General features: G+C 35.1%; 1 protein-coding gene across 2 annotated transcripts in view; it reads right to left on the bottom strand.

The window, feature by feature from the left end:
- BLTP1 (bridge-like lipid transfer protein family member 1) overlaps positions 1-21,009 on the bottom strand; it is a 216,383-nt gene that overhangs the window by 2,657 nt on the left and 192,717 nt on the right. For both annotated transcript variants that reach the window (XM_082606819.1, XM_082606818.1), the window contains 14 exons: positions 19,799-20,000; positions 16,368-16,568; positions 15,389-15,568; positions 12,999-13,136; positions 12,032-12,289; positions 10,957-11,107; positions 10,381-10,538; positions 10,072-10,264; positions 9,644-9,861; positions 6,252-6,503; positions 5,372-5,575; positions 4,033-4,227; positions 3,485-3,619; positions 485-650 (listed from right to left, as the gene is read on the bottom strand). In XM_082606819.1, coding sequence (XP_082462945.1) covers positions 485-650; positions 3,485-3,619; positions 4,033-4,227; positions 5,372-5,575; positions 6,252-6,503; positions 9,644-9,861; positions 10,072-10,264; positions 10,381-10,538; positions 10,957-11,107; positions 12,032-12,289; positions 12,999-13,136; positions 15,389-15,568; positions 16,368-16,568; positions 19,799-20,000 — 2,651 coding nt within the window. The remainder of the gene's footprint in view (positions 1-484; positions 651-3,484; positions 3,620-4,032; positions 4,228-5,371; positions 5,576-6,251; positions 6,504-9,643; positions 9,862-10,071; positions 10,265-10,380; positions 10,539-10,956; positions 11,108-12,031; positions 12,290-12,998; positions 13,137-15,388; positions 15,569-16,367; positions 16,569-19,798; positions 20,001-21,009) is intronic.

Raw genomic sequence — 21,009 nt, forward strand, 5'->3', positions numbered from 1 at the left:
TTAGTATGCAGACAGAAAGACACTGTGACACTGTAGGTTCTATTACATTGTCATGACATATGTGAGAAATTGTAATGACTCCTTAATGATGATGTATGACTTCTGCATCTTACAAAAGTTTATTGTAGCTACCTCAAACACCTGAAAATAACATCCTGCTGAGATGGTGAAAAAATAATAGCAACTGCAAAAGTGGAGTTACTCTCATTTTTTACTGATTAACTGACAGGATATCATGTCACACACTGGATAGCTCGTCAGCACGGAGCTATTCTCAGTTGTTTGTGCTTCTTTTGCCTTGCTTAGAAGCACTTACAAGAGAAAAAAGGAGCAGCAAAAATATCAGTCAGAAGCTGTAGAGGTTGTAAGTGACTAACATAAAAATATTTTTTGGTAAACCATATTTAACCTGCTGCATTATTTATAACCTTTTTCTCATAATAATCTCATAGGAAATAGGTAAATATGTACACCCACTCCTTACCTAAGAGTGGGTTCTAGATGCCATGTATTGCACATAAAATCTCTCCAGTCCACAGTAGTATAAGTGATGCTGTCTTCCCTGTCTTTGTCAGAGGAATTTTCATCATGAATGATAACTGGACTTTTCTGTCCTGGTCGAGTAGATAAAATCCGAGGTGGAAAAATAGCTATAAGGAAAATGATATATTAATATTGCAAATACATATCTTATAAATGTATTTTAAGTCACTAAATGAACAAAGTAATTGGCTCCATTTTTTATTTATAAACTGGCCAAAGCCTCATTTAATTACATTTCTTAAAAAATATTTAAAAATAAGCCATAAGTAAGTGCCAGTTGTTGGTATTTCTTGGAGAAAGACAATATCAAAGTTATTTTATTCTAAGAATTAGAAATAACATGGCATCATTTATTTTTGAGTAATAGCACATGTTTTACATGTATCTGTGTGCCTAAAACATACAGTAAAGAATACTGAGATTTACTTGATAGCAGGCACAGGACACTGAAATTGACAGTTATAGGGCTCCTAAAGAAATGCCTGTAGATGGATGACTTTTTAACAGCTTTTTTGAGATGTAGTTCACTCGTTTAAAGTGTACAGCTCAATGGGTTTTTTTTTGTTTTTTTTTTTTTTGTGGTACGCGGGCCTCTCACTGTTGTGGCCTCTCACGTTGCGGAGCACAGGCTCCGGACGCGCAGGCTCAGCGGCCATGGCTCACGGGCCCAGCTGCTCCACGGCATGTGGGATCTTCCTGGACCGGGGCACGAACCCGTGTCCCCTGCATCAGCAGGCGGACTCTTAACCACTGCGCCACCAGGGAAGCCCTCAATGGTTTTTTAATGTTAATGCCCATATATATATATATATATATATATATATATATATATATATATATATATTTGAACAGCTGTACTAACTTAGGAGTTTTTTAGGTAAGCAGTCTTTTCACTCTTCATAGTTGAGTACTCAAATGTTTTATGAAAAATGAAGTCTTTTAAAATTGGTGATCATAAATGATATATTTAAAATTGAATCTGGGACAAAAGTAGCATTCATATGATCTTTAATAAATACAGCATTCCTATAGGGCACAGGTTTTCAAGACACAAATTGGGCATAAAATAATGATTAATATGAAATATGATATATATTATGTAGCTCTGGTTATAACTGTTAATTAGCAGTGGGATAATATATTCATTGGGAATGAACCTAGGCATGAAGCTGTACTCTCACACCACATCAGAATACAGATGTCTTCAGTTATTGCTTGGTCTGTTGCTCTGCTTTTGTTTATTATTGATGGTGGTTACAGTACTACAGTTTATCTGGATGTTCTAGGAATATGTTGATTCTGCTCCGGTCTTACATGCTGTTAAGAATTTTCTGAGGCATGTTTATATTTATTTTGCCCAACACTACTTGCTTTTAGTTTTTTTTTAAAAAAATATACTTACAGCTATTAAAATATTTTATTTATAATTAAAATCCCCATAAGTAATTTTGTTACTGTAAGTCCAATAATCAAGTCCCTATTTCCGCTTTTCTCATTGAAATAATGTCTTACAACAATTTCTATAAAAAATACATTTTAGAAGAAGCACAGAGTTCATGGCAGGCCAACACAATATTTCATAAAGTGACAAAGGTTCCACATAATACCTGAGGGAAAGAAATCTGGCAGGCATTCATACCTAGGTAGACTAGAAAAAAATTCTGCACTTCACAGCTTTATCTAGAATCTGTGTTTCTCCACATTAAGTTTAAACATTAAGGCAGAGAGAAAAACAAGAGGATTAACAGTGATGGTATATTTTGTTGCTCTATGTGAAGACTGGATCTATGCATATTATACATAACATTTCCTATTATACACCTGCAGTCATTTTACTTGAGTGGCTCATAGATTTCTCCCAGCCATCATTATTGCTTTCACTCTCACTGAATTTTTGGCACATCTAGATTAAATAGTAATGGAAGAGCAATTCAATTTATGTATGCTATATTTACACTCTTTCCACATGGTCTTTTGAAAATCTGTCTTTGTTTTCTTCACTCAAACATTCATCATGAAGCTATTTTGAAATATCTACAAGATAAATTTTATATTTCTTTCTTCTTGGAAAAAATGAAGCAGTTATTATAGTGTGATTATAGTGTGACTTGATTATATTTAATAAATTAAATAAATTTCATCTATTTGAAGCAGTTTTTTTTAAAAGCACATGTGTTGTTTTTACCATTGTATATTCATATAGTTGCACAATAAATATATATTGAGTGAATAAAGACCATATATTTGGAGAGCATTCCATATCATGACATTTTAAACTACCTCATTCTTTTAAACAGCTACAGAGTATTCCATTTCATTCTATGGACACACCATAATATATTCAGCCAATTCCATATGGATATTAGGGTCACCATATGTTTCTTAGTGGGCCAACATTTAAGTTTCCAGTGAGTAAAACCAATGTTAGCTAGCTCATGAAAACAAGACACCACTACTGAGGTCTAAATATTTATAAAAAAGATAATGTTCTGTGCATTCTAGACAGATATATCTTCTTATTTAATTCGGTTTTCCCAATTTTGTATGTAACTCTTGCTAACTTTATTATGTAGTTGTTTCTCTAGTCATTTCACTTTGACTAGCAATATTTCCTCAAAGAGGTTTTCTTTTCCAACTTTTGTGAGACTATCTTACTAGACCTGATAATATGCAGAACATATATGGAAACATTGTGTAAAGTATAAAACACCATTCAGTTTGAGATATGGTTAGAAAAAAATGAAATGTACCTGGCAGATACTCAGAAAGTCTATCACATTGTCTTACTACTATATATTTATTGATATTTGTAACTCATAGAGGAAGGAGATACATTCTACCCATTTTATCACTAGACCATAAAAATCCATATAAATTGTAGTGAGAGCTGCCTTTCCTGAAGCTTGAAAGGAAAAACAAAAACAAAAACAATGTTACCCACCTTTTTCTTTTTCTTTAAGATAAGCTGACACTAAATCATGAAGAAACATGATGAGCTCAGCATCCATCGTCACACAAATGTGGTCAGTGAACTCTGTCACCACACTGCATTCTACCTTTGGCTTCAGGCTGGCGTCTGCAATGGCAAAGTTCTTTTACAGTAAAAGATTATTGAAATAAGTCCCTTCCTCTTCCCATTAACAAGGGATTTACATGGGTCCGTGTAAATGCCTCCACTTAAATGCAATTTCTGTATATGACTTACAGAATGATGATGATAGTTTACTAAGCACTTTCCAAGTATATGCCATTTACTCATAAAAACCTGATGAAATCCTATTAGCTCCATTTGAGGAGAAAGAGGCACAAATGGAGTAAATTATTTGCCAGAGGTCATACAGCTGGTAAGAATATCAATCAATTTGAACCAGAAGATCAATTTCATTATATTATATTACAAAAATAACCTTCAGGGAAAAAAAGAAGTTTGAAGATCCTTTAGAATTTTCTTAGTTAACTTTAGAAACTAAAGATTGTTTTTCCACATACTCTGTAATGAAGGTTCTTGTGGTTCTTGAACGTGAATAGATTTAAAGTCAAGCTGCATCCTTGGTAATGCAAAGATAGTCTCTGTTTCATGATTGTAGCTAGAACATCCTCTGAATCCACTCAGCAAACTAGAATTCTTCACTGTAGTGCTATTCTCAGTGTTATTAGCATCAACATTACGAAGCAGATTTAGCTCTACAAGCATAATGATAAAGACAATAAGAATCAAACCAACAGGCATTGATAAGCATATAGCTTTCATGACAGTGATACACAGAACTTTTATCATTTCAAAAGGCTGGAAAATGAACACATTTAAAAAAAGAGAGCCATAATTAAGCTTTGATTTTGAGACTAGTTATATGCCTCTATAAATATGGACACATTTATATATACATACATATACAAATATATATCTCACTATTCTCAATATTGAAGCTTTATAACATGATTTTGGATAAATCCAGTAAATTGTGTTTTTTTGTTTCTTGAATTTTGAATATTATTCTCAATTGAAATTGTATCTGAATTTAATGAAGGCGAAGTCTTAACCACTGGACCGCCAGGGAAGTCCCAGGAGGTCTTTTTAAAGTAAAACATTCAAGTCTTAACAGGTCCCAGTCTAGTCAGCTTTTTAATACAGATGAAATGATTGGTAAAAGCAGTACTCTAAACTCTAACACAAAAACAACCACAGAATGAGAATTTTCATGACTGAATTACTACAAGACTGGTGAATCTAATGTACTTCCTTATCCTCCTTTGTTCTGAGAACATTTTTAACAGTCTCTGATCCCTAGGGTTGCCTGTGCGTAACAGCTATTTTCCATGAGGCCCAAGCCATCTTCTTTTCCATTCTGAGAGGATTAAAAAAATTAATAAATTAAAAAATGAAAATCAATTTAAAAACTTCATCAAAAGCACTCTCTTTAAACTTATGACTTCATAGGATTACTAATATTTAGTTTCATTTTATTCCAGCCATCCTGAACCTTAATTTTTGGTATTCTATTACTTAGTTGTATAATAACTTTCCCAAACCTCCAATGTGAACATTACTATAAAAATATTTTTCCAATTATAATAAACTTAATTTAATTTATTTAAACCAATTTTATTTTGAATGTTTTCAGTTACATCAAATAATTTTAGTCCATGAGATGTTGCACTACTAGGGTGGTGAATCATGTACTAATATTGCTACTTAAGGCAGCTGGAATAAAACGAAAATTGTTTAAAGAAATGGAAATTCTCCCTACACTTAAATTCTAAACACAGTCAACAGAGCCCAAAATAGAACAAAACAAAATAAATCTCTCCAAAGAATCAAACTTTTAACCTTCATTTCTTGTGGCTGTAACGTAATTGAACCATTCTTTCACACTTGCTACTCCATGGGGTGGATTTTCATGGCGACGCCTTGTTATCTTGGTTATTGTTGCCATAGGACTTTCCAAAGCACCGCATGGTTTGGTAACCATGGTATTATGGCCCAGATGAAAATCCAGTGTTTGTACAATATATGTAGAATGATCACTAGCGCCTAGAGGGGAAAAAAAGTTTCTCAGTGTAACAAACTATATTTAGATGCAAGAAAAGTTGTGGTCCTAGAGCAATAGATTTAGCTAGGTAAGTCATACATAGTAAGGAGTACAAAAGAGAGAAAAAAATTCACAAATACTCTTTCTTTTAGTTATAACTGGATCTATCCCCAAGAAGATGAAGAACATCAACCATTTTTTTTCCTTCATCATTAAGAAACCACTGAGTAGAAAATTAAAGCTAAAAGAAACTGTAAATAGAGGTAAGAGCACAGCCTGCCCATAAAAGTTTTGTAAAATAGTATTGACTGGCAAGTAATTTCCTTACACTACCACTGTGTGTCATCTTCTCTTCTTGTTTTTATAAGAAATTTTTACAATAACTATTATTTTGACTGTGGCCAGCCACAGCAACAAAAACTTTAATTGCCTAAGTAAGAAACAGAGTGAGATGGTAAGTTCAGAAATAAGTCCTTTAACATGTCCCAGACTTTATAGATACTGACTCATTGGCAGTGAACTCCTTGACACTGTCAGATACATGATAATAAATAGAGATGGATTTCAGAAATACCATAAGAAAAACAGATAAAAGATATGAGAAAAGAAAATTACTTTGTCATATATAATCATATAAGAAGATGGGGAAAAGTGAAAGCTGAGAATGTGTCAGTTTACCATCTTCCCAGATTTTTTGAGCTTCAGTCCAAAAAGCAATATTTGGTTCCTCTAAGTGAAAAAGGGCCCATGATTTTGAACGGAAATTTGGACCATGAAAACAAGCTAGTGTCATATGATTTCCATGTAAGCTCATTGATCCTCCAAACTGCATTCCATCTTCTGGTAATGGAATCTGAAATAAGGATATGTGGCATCCTGATACCACCTTCAATACTCCAGGCCAATGTCGATGATGAGCTGCATCGAGCACTGCAAGAAAACAAATAACCAGTTATCCTGAAATATCTCATGAATATCCTGAATGCTGGGTAGGAAAACAGCAGGTGGCTACTTTCTACAGCTGAAGTGACTCAGATAACAGATGAAAACAACAATTCAGTCCCTGGTTAACATTAAGCAGAAGCTAATAAGGATACAGCCTGGGAAAAGATGCTGTGTAAGGACAGCTAGAACTCAGGAAAGTAGCAACTTGCTAATAACAATTACAACTAATGCTTCTGTAATGATTAATGATTTACAAAGTGCCTGCATGAAATTTTATGTAATTCTCACAGTATCTTTGTAAACTAGGTATTTCATCTAGACTCTTCAAGTGAAATAGAAGAGGGGTTAAGTGAACCAGTGATTAGAAGGCCTAGAAATCAAAGGCAGATCCCTGATTTTAAGTACTGGAAAAAAAATCTTTTATACCCTTTGCTGCTCAAAAGTGAGGTCTGAGGACCAGTGGCATCAACATCGCCTCGGTGCTTGCTAGAAATTCACTCTTATGTCCACCCCAAATCTACTGCATCAGAATCTGCATTTTAAAAAGCTCTCCAGGTGTTTCAGACGCACAGTAAAGTTAAAGAAGAACTAATGAGATATACAGTTGACCACTGAACAACATGGGGGTTAGGGGCACTGACCCTCCGCACAGTCGAAAATCCACGTATAACTTATGGTTGGCCCTCCACATCCACACTTCCTCAGGATTCAACAAACCATAGATGGTGTAGTACCACAGTATTCATTACTATTGAAACAAAATCTGTGTATGGGCCTGCACAGTTCAAACCCATGTTTTTCAAGGGTCATCTGTACAATTCATATTTCTATTTCCCACTTATTCCAATAATATCCTTTTGGATATCCACAATTCTCATTCTGGATCTAACCAAGGATCATACATCATGATCATGCAAGGATCATGTATTAGTTGGCATATCTCTTTAGTTTCCTTTAATCTAAGACAATTCCTTAAGCCTGTTTGTTTCCCATGACAAAGACTTTTTGGAAGAATCCAGGCCATGCATTTTTGGGAACATCCCTCTATTTGTATATATGTCTGATACCAATTCTAGTTTAAAGGAAATGCAGGGACTAGGGGAACAAGATAAATGAAACCACAAGGAAGCAACTGAAAAAGACCCAGAAAGTAGGATATTCTGCAGGACAATTGGCCAAGTCTCTTCAGCAAGTCAGGTCACTAAAAAAAGGACTATACTGAATTTAAAAATAGTAAAGGAATATAACCATTTTTAATCTGTGATCTTGAATTGGATATACTGGTTTGGACAAACCAGTTGTAAATATAATTTTAGATCAGTTGTAGACTGTGCTGAGGTGGCTAGAGGAGATAATTAGCACAATGGAAAGTTCGAGACTGTTGACTGGAAAAGGCTACAAAACAATATGAATAATGTTTTGGTAAAAGGTACATATGTGTGTGTGTGTGTATACATATACATACACACACACACATATACATACACACACACGCATAGAAAAGTATCTGAAAGTATATACTCTAAAGTGTTCACAGTGATGATTTCTGGGTGGAATGTGATTTTTTTTTGCTTGTATATGTTTTCTCATTTGTTTTCCCAATGCACATGTACTGCTTATGTGCTAATAAATCATTAAAAATTATCCTGCTTCTGACTACTTTTCACTTTTACCACTCTCTCTCTAGTTAAGGCCACCATCGTCTGTTGCCTGGACTCTCAAAAATCCTCCTTACAATGGTAATGTAAGTCTGTAGCAATGGTAATGGTAATTATTGCAGTGATTTCCTTACTTTCATTCTTTTTTTTTTTTTTTTTTTTTTTTTTCCGGTACGCGGGCCTCTCACTGTTGTGGCCTCTCACGTTGCAGAGCATAGGCTCCGGACGCGCAGGCTCAGCGGCCATGGCTCACGGGCCCAGCCGCTCCGCGGCATGTGGGATCTTCCAGGACCGGGGCACGAACCCGTGTCCCCTGCATCGGCAGGCGGACTCCCAACCCCTGCGCCACCAGGGAAGCCCCTTACTTTCATTCTTAACCACCTTGGTCTGTTCCCCACACAGCAGCCAGAGTGATGCTTTAAAAAGGATTAATTTTTTAAAAAGTGAATCAAATAATATCAGATCTGTTCAAAGCTCTCCAATAGCTACCGATCATATTAAAAATCTTATTTTTGGCCTAAATTCATGTCCAGTATTTTCTTGCTTGCTCACTCTGTTCCACCACAGTGGGCCACCTTAATGATCCTCAAACAAGTACGTTTCCTCCCGACTGTAGGAGCTTTGCACCTTTCGGTAGCCTACTTTGCCCAGAACTCTCTTCCCCAGATCTTAGCCTAGCTCTCACTTCAGAAAAGGTTTCCCTGACTACCCTTTCTCAAACAGCTGTCCTCACAGTATGTATCACAGACTCTATGATCCTGCCCCTGCTTTGTTCTTTTTCTCAGCATTTCTCTCTACCTGAAATTATCTTACATACTTAGCAAATTTGTTATCATCTGTCTCTCCCATTAAAATGTAAGCTCCATGAGGGTAGGAATTTTTTCTACTAGTAGATCTCCTAGGCCTAAAACAGTGCTTAAGAACATGGTTGATACATAATAAAAATTTGAATTACTGAATGAAAATCTGCCTAATATGACACAGGTAATAAATCCAAACTCAGACATTCTGATTCTATAGCCCATGCTCTAAACCAGAACATGGTGTTGTCATATTTAGTATTCAAGAGCATGGAGTATAGTTGTATGTATTAAACAGTCAAATGAACATGAGTAATGTAATGGAAATGCAATGTAAGCTATTCAGAATAAAAGAAAATATATCTAATCATTAGTTGTAACTTGTAATTATGTAATAAAGTAAGAATTAATTTGTAGTGTAGTGATGTAATCTGTAATAATGGCATGATTGTAGATGAGCTGTGGCAGGGGGAGGAGATAATGAATGAATGACTTCCCAAATGATGGCCTCTAATTCCACTGGTGGGTAGGAAATTGGGTACTTTGCTGAGTGAGCAGGATAAAAAGCATATGGACCACTTTTTAAGTATGGTATATAGATATTATTTTAAATGAACACATATTTAGTGAAAGATAAAGCATATATAAAGCCTTAGTCTTCTCTTACATTGTTCTTGTGAACTTTTCTCTAGGTTATTAGTCATTGTCTTAGGTGGAAGATAAGGAACTGGTCCCCAGGTAGACAGAGCTCGTTTGCTGGTGTCAAACTGTTGAGTGAAAAATTCCTGCAGCTTCATTCCTATTTTTATCAGGTCTGGTGTAGTTGATCTTGATATCATTACTTGGAAAATATCCCACTTCAGATCTCCATGGACAAAAATTTCACTAGAGCATAAAACAGAATCTTTTATCATATATATTACAGAAGACAGTCTAAAAGCACAAGGAAAAGTCTCTTCCCCACCAGTTTTTTCATTCATATTAATTGTATGATATCACTGTGCAGGAAAAATGGTTTGTGTTTTCTCACTGGATGATAGAAAATATGTTGAGTAGTCATGTAAAGTACTGAAAAAGTAATATTTTACTAAATACCTTTTATCAGTAATGCTTGAATCCAGTGTGTTATACAGATTTACTTTCCATTCATCCTGAAGCTTGAGATCAGCATTACTGAAGATACCCATGAGAATACTTGAGCCCATGTAATCAACACGAGCTTCAGTAGAACCCATAGTAATCTGAATTTTGTGACTGGGTTGCTGATTTGGATGTTCAGAAATATGAGCTAAAATAGAAACAATAATTACTTTGCACAGAAATGCCTCATGGGAAAAACTCATCAAAATCAATTTTCAAATAGTTTTCTTCAACATATTGTTCAGTTGTAAAATTTCAACATACCAACCATCTCCAAAGCATTGACATCTATAGTCCCTCCAACTACTCCTCCTTTAGAATCTAACTGTGATCTTCCTAGACCAACAGACATGCTTATCTCTCGATCTCGATTACTTCCTACTGACAGACGGCCCTGGCTCTTCAAACCACTAGTTGTCCAGCTATAAAAAAGAAAAAGTGTTATTAATTAGACATATGGCTTCCCAAGTCAATGAATTAAAACAGGAGTTAGATGATTTCAAAAAAGTTGGACAATGAAACAATACATTTCTTATAAAAACTATGGTAAACATTTGAATATTAACATTAATGATGAAGCTTTCTTCTTAACTAGATAATTATGCTATTTTCCTTATCATTTTCTATCTTTTTAGAAGACATATTTCATGCTGTTTTTATGTTACAATCTCTTTAGGATTAAACCATTTTCAGGATAAAGCAAGGCATATAATCTTTTATCTACTGTCTTCACTGTCTCAAACATTGCAGCATTAAAAAAAGGTTTTGAATTGCTTTACTACAATTAGAAAAATTACAACTAATGATTAAATATATTTTCTTTGTATCTGAATAGCTTACGTTGTATTTCCCATTACATTACTCATATTCATTTGAACGTTTAATTGCTTCAGGTTGATAGCAAACACGACAAGTGTTTCCCATGGGGTCCCTTGTTGGCTTGCTGCTCTGTTTGATTTGTTAAAAGGAGTTGATGTTTTTGAAAGTGAATCTAAAAATAGAAAATCAAATGTACATTCACATAGATGCTCAGCCAATTACAAAGCAAAAACTACTCATCACTATAATCCAGAAAATAAAATTATGATATTCTTGTGTTAAAACCTAACATTTACTAGCTGTCATATTGCCTCCAAAATATTAATAGTTACCATTTACTGAACGGTCAGTAAGGGTTGCCAGCCTTACTTCTTGAAAGCTCATAGTTCTGTATGAGCTCCATCTTATATGAGGAGATTCTGGTGTGCATGGGATATAGCAGCACAGATCATTTATCACCCTAGGATTTTCTTACCAAAGGAGAAAATCATAAGTTGCTGCTGCCAAGAAGAAAACTTGGAAGGCAAGTGCCATTCTGAAATGCAGAGGCTGGCTGGGGTGCCTGTCTTCTGTGTTCTTATGGACTCAGTATATATCCTGAGTCCTGCATTGACTCATTATATATCCTGAGTCCTGCATTGACTCATTATACTCTAATCTTACCTTGTGACATGAACTACATCATTCATTTTATATACTTAGACACAAGTAGAGCCTTGAGCACATAAGAGTTAAAAAAAATAGTGGCTGAGTAAAAGAATGACTGAAAGAATGCAAAGATTAACTTTTTCAATATGGAGTTTACAACACTGTAGGTTTGTTTTACTTCCTGTGGTGCATGCTAACACTATGCTCATTCCTCTCTCCCTATCCCTTTTCAAAGCGACTAGCCGTCCAGCTGTCTCTTCTGCTAGCAAATACTGTGAAGTGCTTTGTCTGTTGTTTGGTTTGGGGTTCCTCCCTCAACCCCGCATCTCCATAAAAACCTGCAAGAGAATAACTTCCTGCATTTGGGGCAGAAGTCTGGGCATAACTAATTAAGATTTTTATCTTGGGGTCACTGGAGGACTACTGATAACAAGGAGAGCAGTGTTACCTCTTTGGGGAACTGAAGAATCAGACACACTCCTTGACCTTATGGAAGCTGGGGATTTTAGGCTCTGTGCTGCTGTCCCTGGTGACATGGTGCTGTTTGTCATATGCTCATTGAACACATTAGGTGACTGAGGCATGTGGTTGAAAGAGGATGACTGACTAGGCTGCTCCCAGGTCCTGCAGTAAGCTTTTCTTGAAGATTCGGGGGAAAGGTGTTGGCTTACACCTTCAATGGAATCAGGTGTCCCTGGGCCAGATGCTAACAGAAAAGTAGATAGCAAAAACAAAATTAACAGGGTAATATCACCATGTTATAAAATAAGGAATTTCACCACTCCACCATTTCTAATCACATTTTATATCCCTTCCAGTTCTCTGACAACTGTATGATGTACAGTTTGCAAAGTACATTCCAGCATGTTATTTTTTAAAATTCTCACAGAAACTCCATGAGATGGGTAGGACAGGCACTCTGTCCCATATTACAGATGAGGGAATAGACCCAGACCCAGATTTCTGATATTTTCTACTGTATCATGCTAACTCTGTCTTTCACTTACGCAGTGTAATACTACAACAATATCTAAGTCCAAGAGAAAAAATGCAATATGATAGCATGTCCCCAATATATTCTATTTTCCATGTTTAACCATGATTAACTTGGTTAAATGTATTTCTGCGTTTCCAGATTTTACAAAGATCACAGGATAATCATTACAGAATAAAAATCAGCTGAACTTAACCCCTGAGAGTGCAAGTATTTTGTGACCTCCAGTGCTAGTGCCCTCCCAGTGGTTATTTGAACATTAAAGGGGCTCCACTGACATTTGCTGAATGAGCGAAAGAATTGCAGGGTAAAACTTACCAAGTAAGACAAAGTTTGTGTTATCAATCATGGATCTTGTTACTATTGTAATCAAAATGAAAAGCAGCCTAAGTATAATTTATAATTACATAAACAAGCTTACTTGGCAAATTTATAGTTTGGTCTCCAAGGAACAGGCGTCTTGCAATACTCCTCCTATACCAAGCTCTTGGAAATGCCAGAATTTCACTGAGGCGGCGCATATCATATTTAAAGGAAGCAGACCCTATATCACAAACAGCTGATACATAAATAAAGTTTGTTAGAACACATTTCCAAAACCTTTAATATTTTCACATGGTAGGTAATAACAGGACATGATACCACACAACTGAATTATAATTCTGTTACAATTCATGAAATACCAAAATAAGTTACATAGTATGATTAGTAAGTGATAATGTGTTCCACAAATGATAAAAATAGCACATTCTGCACTGTTAGTTCCATTTTTAAGGTGAGGGCAAATTGGAATTCTATTATCAAGTGATGATATCGTGAAATTCTCAGAGAGGATCTAAAGATCGGTCTTACAAACAGCTTCCAGCTTTAACATAGAGCTCTTCTCAAATATGGGAAATGAATCATCAGGATGAGCGAGAATACAAACTTCCTCAAAAGTAGCTGCAAACCAATTAACTATGGCAAAAACTACTATTTTCCTTTTAGACAGAAAGTAGCGACTTGTCAATCTGAAAGCACTCTCATGGCTGTCTCTAGGGGTTCTGCTCTGAGCACACTGCTGCTTTTGCTTCATGTGCCTTCTGTTCCTCCACCATAGCTTCTGTTGCATTTACATGCCAACATCTCCCAAACCTGAAGTGTCTGTTTCAGTCTGAGCCCATATCCACACAGCTCATTAGCCAATTGCCTACCAGACCCTTTCACCTCAAGGTCATATAGGCATTTCCTTCTTTATTTTCTATCTAAGTTAATGACCTCACTGTCCCTTCAGTCACCTAAGCTAAAAGTTTGAGGCATCCTTGTCTCCTCTACTGCTCCTCATACAACTTGTCCTTAAGCTTGTGGACTCTCATATTTCTCTTGAAACTATTCCCTCTACTCTTTTTTTCCTATAACAACTCAGGCCCTCATCCCCTATTGCTTAGTCTGTTTCAACAGCTTCCTCAAGCATCTTTCCACTCTACCACCCCTTTTCATTCAACCATCAACTCCCTTCCTAAAACATCAATCTGAGCATCATTCCTTTTTTTTTTAATGTAAACAGATTATTTTATAATCCGTATATAATTTTGGTTGTTTTTTGTGGTAAGAACACTTAACATGAAATCTTTAAAAATCTACAGATTTTTAAACGTACAATACAGTATTGTCATCTTTCGGGACAATGTTGTCATACCATTTCTTAAAAATGCTAATGGCTTCTCCCCGCCCAAAGGATCAGAACCCTATTCTTTAGCCTGGCATATGAGTCCCCCCTACCCCAATCATGTCCTGGGCTATTTTACCAGCTTTACCTCTAGCCAACTCCTCTCTCCCTCTGGCCTCACCTACTGTGTACAACTAACTAAATGTTCAGTTATACCTATGCTTCAGCTTCAGTGAATCAAAGTATGATCCAAAAGCGTACTTTTTGACACTTTTGTACCATTAAATACCATGTTGCTATAGCCAAGGATATTCCTACATAATTTTGAAGATCTGGTCCAACATCATCTCCTTTGTGAAGCTTTCTCTGATCACTCATATAAAGCAGAATATGTTTCCTCCTCTTTAAGTAAACCTCCATTATAGGATTTATCACACTGCACTGTAATTTGTCTACTCATAAGACCTTCCCTTATTCATGCCTGCACCTTCAAGCATCTAGCAGAGTGCCTGGCACAAGTTCACTGTAAAATAAAGGCTCAATATATGTTTGATGAATGACCAAACATATATTGTGTTGAGTGAGTTAAGTATACTTACTATATCTTTTCAGTTAATAATTTAAAGATTTTTCACTTGCATAGTACTCTGAATTCTTCAAAATGTTCTACATGCATTTAATTTTAAATACTCAAATCACAACGTAAAGAAAATGAGCAAGTAATCTGTCCATAGTTATGTAACTAGTTATAAAGCTGGCAACACATATGCACACAACTCAAGATCTAATGACACCAAGTAAAAAATTTCCAACACTCATCTCTCCTTAGTGTTTTAAGAATTTCTAATTAAAAAATCAAACAAAAAGTCAGAAATTTTACCAATTCATGGTAGAGAAGCGAAGAAGCCGTTTTCAGTGATTCAATTAGGCATATTTTGGCCCTTGGGTGATATTTCCATGTATTTATCTAGCAATCATATTTCTAACATTGATTACCTGGACTGAGATAATACTTGGCTGGACAGTTATTCTTCTCCTTTAAATCAATTTATCACTGAATGCTTAATATTACTAAATGTATTTAATAATTAAACACGAAAAGGAGGCCCTTATTTAATTCTGGAAAAACAATATTTTAATTAAAAAACTATAAAATTGAATACCAGATATATTTATTAGTGTAGTGTCCATTTTGCTTGCAGACTTGCTTACAGACTGACTTTCAAAAAATGAGGCACCTCCTGAACGCCTTATCCGAGACAAACTCACTTTTACGAACTCGAGATTTATACTGAGTGAGTCTTTTCGACCAGTGACTGAAGTGGCTTCTTCATCCACATTCCCTTTAAAAAAAAAAAGAAAAAAAACCCAAAAAACACATGCGTATGAACACACACACATATATATATGTATACACACACACACACACAACTATCTTACATGAAATTATGAAATTACATGAAATTATCCAATAGGCTAGAATATGCTATCAAATAACATCACTTAAGTGAGTAAAAATTTAAACAGAATGACCTAATGAGCATTAGGCATTCCTAACAATAATTTTAGAGGTTCAAGCCCATAAACATAATAGATGATTTTTACAGCATCTCTCCAGCAAAAATTAGGATGGACATGGAGTGTGTGTCTTTATTATTTGTCTAAATAAGTCAAGAGACATTCACTAATATCAACATCCTATGCATTTTTAATGGTAAATCTGCACTTTAAATGCCAGGGGAATTTAAGTTCACTAAATAGTAATAATAGTCTCATTTTAAATTAACAAATGTGATGCACACCCTTTAAAAATTTACTATTTATAAAATATAATTTGTTATACAAATAGTGATTTGATGAAACATTTAAAATTTAAGTAACATAACGATATCTGAAGCGACTACACAGTGTACATCACTTATAAAATATTTGGAGTTTTAAAATTCTTATATAATTGATTTACCTACATTACTTATTTCATATTTCTATTTATTATGTAGAGACAGGATAGATATTATCAAGAAGAAAAATAAAAGTTTCTGATCTCATTTTATATCCATTATTAAAGATAACATTTCTAAAAAGATCAAAGCTTGAAAAGATGCGATAAATTTGAGAAAGATGCAGACATGCCAAGAATACCTAATCCTCCTGATCCAGGTGTAAGGCCAGAAACAGCAGTTTTTTGTTTCCCTGCTCCATATGGATGAAATACATAAAGGGAAAAGTCAGACATGCACGCAGTGAAGCTCAACCCAGATGAACTGCTGCTGGAACTGGTCAGATCTGACTGACTACTACTATGTCGACTTCTGCCAAGAGGGCTGCCTAATCCTGACAAACCTACAGGGAACACAAGAACACCAAAATATTTATAAGCCACAGAAAATTTTAAAAACTGTCACTAATATAGTCTCAAGAAACAAACATGACTTGAAAATAAAGTGAAAATAGTCAAATATTAACCGATCAATAGAGTTAAATCCTTGAAATTAAAATGAGAACTTAGATGTATTTTCCAGTTAATTTACTTCGTAAACTAAGGCTGAATATTCTGTTCATCTTTGAAATAATTATTTATACATATTACTGGCCAACTCCATGGTTTCCTGTTTCTTTTCTCCTTTGTTCTACAGGAAGCAGGCCGTGGAAGAGGTACAAAACAGCTGGGTTTTAAGCAATGGAAGAGAAGAATGAACTGTAAAAAACCCAAACCATATAGCTGGAGTCCACATTTCCCAGAAACAGTGGAAACAGAGTAAGGTACACAAATAGAGAAAGTTAAAGAACTCCTTCTCTTAGGCAGCTACGTGCCCTCACTGGCAACATCTACCATGGGTGGACAGACTAAATCCAAATGTGCTTTAAACATAAAAAAATATGAGACTGTCTGAATGGAGCTTTATATGATTTGCCAGTGATTCTAAAATACGTATCTCCAGACCAGACTTCTTTTGGATTCATATATTGCCGCTGGTTACTTGACATCCAGCTAGAATGGATCACAGACATGTGATCACCGACATGGTAAGACAAAGCTTACCATGTCCAAAACTGAACTGATCTTTTCCCCTAATCTGCTTTTCTTCCAGTATTTCCCATCTCCGTAAGTAACACTTCCATGCAAATAGCTCAGCCAGAAACCTGGGAGTTATCTGTCATCCTTCCCACTTCTAACTTCCTATCATGCAATTTATCACCATACCATTTCTATGTCTAACAACATATATCAAGTATGTCCATTTTCCTCCATCTTACTATTGCTATTCTAGCCTAAACAATGATCAATTCTGGGCTGCTGAAATGGCCAACTTCTCTCCCTGCTTCCTTCTACTCCTGTTCTCCTCAAAGCAACTGCCACACTGCAGCTGGACTAGTGTTCTAGAAGTGTGAATGATAATCACATCCACTTCCCTGCTTAACCTCTCGGTGGCTTCCCTGAATGATATGGCTCTTTCCTATCTATATAAATCTTGCTTATGACAGTATACCCTTTGTTCACCATGCTCCACTTATACTAGTTTTATTCTTTTTATTTTTCAAAGTTGTCAAATTCTTTCCTACTTAATTCTTGTATTCTGTACCTGGAGTGTTTATTCCCCCAACTCTCTGCTTGGCTAACTCATACTTAACCTACTTCATGTTTCCACTTAAAACATGTTTGTTTGCTTATTATCTGTTTCTCCAAATTCAATTTAAGTTCCATATTAGCAGGCACTATGTCTGTTAGCTAAGTTCACTACAGTATATCCAACCCCTAGTACTGACCCAGGACTCAGTAAAGTTCAGTAAAGATCCTTTAAAAGAATGGATATTGTCATAACCTACATTTCTTATACATTTATTCTCATCATCATTCCTTCTTTCATGTTTTATGATGATAGAATAAGGGGTGCTGTTTCATTCTTTAATTTTCTAAAATAAATGTGGACATAAAAATAGCTGCTCATTTTATTTTCCTCTCATTATATATTTCTAGCATAGTACATATATACTGCTATAATAATTTGTGTTAATAATTTGTGATATTTTGTCATTAAGAAAAAAGTGAATATCCCAACAGAGAAATGGGCATGGGCATATTTATCCCCCTCTGTCAAACAGCCAATAAAGTAACAATCATATTAACAATGATTGAAAATAAATTTAAAGCAAAGTGTTGAGAAGAGTACAGTGAACTTGGCGTTCAGACACGTTGTGGTGAAGATGCAGAAATCTTTATAGTCTTACTAGAGAGTAAAATATATCAAACACCTTAAAATGTTTACACTCTCTGACTTAGGAATTCCACTTTTAAGAATTAATCCTATGGATGTTTTAAAATATTTATATACAGAGATACTCATCTCAATATTATTCACAAAATAAAAACCAAAGAGCCCAGGGAGTTTCAAATATATGATCAAAATGATGTTATATCATACAGTCATTAAAGTTATTTTAGAGGTAAATACTTAATAATTTGGGAAAACCTATATTTAAAATTTCTGAAAGTTACATAGCAGAAGAGACCATATTTCAGTTTTTCCTGGGAAAAAGATCATATCTTCACAAAAATGCTAGAGTAGGTAGGAACTGATAAAGGGATATTATTATTTTCATTTTTGATACTTTTCTGTTTTCTTTATGTTCTGTAATGAACAATGAGTTAATTTTATAATCAAAAAAAATATGTTTTCAAAAACCAGCACTATTGCTCCAACATGTTGTTGACTACAATACAATTCCAGCAGCAATATTTAGGAGCTAAGTGTAAGACAGTGGGCAATGGCATTAGCAAAAATCTTATTTCTAAAATATCAACTTTTTGTTGTGAAAATTTTCAGAGATTTACACAGCAAAGCAAATGTTTTGCTTTAGCCCTTTCTCCACATTGCGGAATATCCCCTGGGGGCAGAATCGCCCCCCCACTGCTTAAGACCACTGAACATTAGTTCTCTCATCAATTTTCATTCATTCTAGTCTCTCTTTTAAAAAATGGCCAAGAAAATCTTTATTTTTTGCATTTGTGATCTCTAAATGATTTTTAGGGCAGAAATGACACAGTTTTAATACAGTGAAGTGTGACTATCTCATCAGGAAATCATCAGTTCTGCTTTAAAAACTAAACCTTTCATGAAACAAACATTTGAGGAGGTAACAAAATTTACCATTAAAAAGTTTTTATACACACACACACACACACACACACACACAATGTGATATACTTTTAATTCAGTGTGATAAGAAATCCTTGCAAGATAATACTACATCTCATTTACCATTTGCAACACTGATTACTTGTAATGTAAAAATATAGCATAAAATCAAACACTCAGAAGTACTTGAACACATTATCATTCATACCTCATAGTGCATGTAATGCGTATGTGAAACCAACAACAAAATGCTATCCCACTGCCATTCCTTTGTAATAAAATACACTCAAAACTTTGATCTCCTATAGATTTTTTTCTACAAGTACTCTAATTCTCAAATATTCTCCTTTTCCAAATTTATTTATTTGGCAATATATATTACTGTTAAAATAATACTTGGCTTTATGCCAATTGAATAAAAGAATGTTTCCACACCTGGTATTCCAGTTTTGCTTGCAGAGGTCTTTGTTCCACTCTGAGGAGCATTACCTCCAGGGGATAAAGTCTCTGCAGGATACGTAGCCCCTAAAGTCTCCAGCTCTCCTCGGTTTGAAGAAAACACCAAGTCCAGGGATGGCAGTTTTAGCATGCATTCTACTCTTGACACTGGTAAACAGCTAAACTTGATCTGTGAGGGCTAAAAAGTGCAGAAAGCCAAAAAATAAGTTTCTAGGAGCTAGATGATTAAAAAATTTCCCACTGGACTCCAAAAATTACATTCAGTTTCCGTTTCAGTCTACATATACCAAATTTATTATTTGACACTTAAAAGAATTTTGTCTTTAGGGTCCTACCTTTTTCAAACAGACACGATACATTAACCAAAGTATATTAACAAAATGGTATCATTTTAAAAACTCTAAATATTTGAGGAACTATCTCTAAGCAGTAAATATGTAGACATAGAGATAATTCAGAACATTAAAGATGTTTATGTTCATATTGTTCATAATCAAGTATTTTAAATAATTTCCTTTTATACTAAAATTTAAAAAGGCTATTGCATTAATAACTGAAGTTTTACAAACTCTCAAACCCTTACTCATTACATGTTTTCATCAGATCTTCAAAAAAGCTTGTGCAAAACTCCAGAAGATCAGACTGAAGTTCTTTTGGCCAAACTGCTATTGTAGAAATTAATCTGAACAGATGATCATTAGCGTTTTTTTTTCTTTTTTTTTTTGCGGTACGTGGGCCTCTCACTGTTGTGGCCTCTCCCGTTGCAGAGCACAGGCTCCAGATGCGCAGGCTCAGCGGCCATGGCTCACGGGCCCAGCCGCTCTGTGGCATGTGGGATCTTCCCGGCCTGGGGCACTAGCGTTACTTTTATTCTTGAGATTGTTCATAAAATTTTAATTGAGAGTAAACTAAACCTTGAAGTTTGGATACAAGCCAAGTCCTCCTTAATAAATGGACTCAATCGGATGCTAATATAACATACCTCGTTTTATTGTGCTTTGAAGATGTTGAGTTTTTTACAGATTGAAGGAGGTTCATGGCCACCCTACCTTGAGCAAGTCTAATGGTACCATTCTTCCAACAGCATTATTTTTTAATTAAGGCAGGTACATTGTTTTTTTAGATATAATACTATTGCACACTTAATAAACTACCATATAGTGTAAACATAACTTTTATATGCACTG

Source organism: Mesoplodon mirus (assembly GCF_964341445.2).
Source record: "Mesoplodon mirus genome assembly, chromosome: 2".
NCBI lineage: Eukaryota > Metazoa > Chordata > Mammalia > Artiodactyla > Ziphiidae > Mesoplodon > Mesoplodon mirus.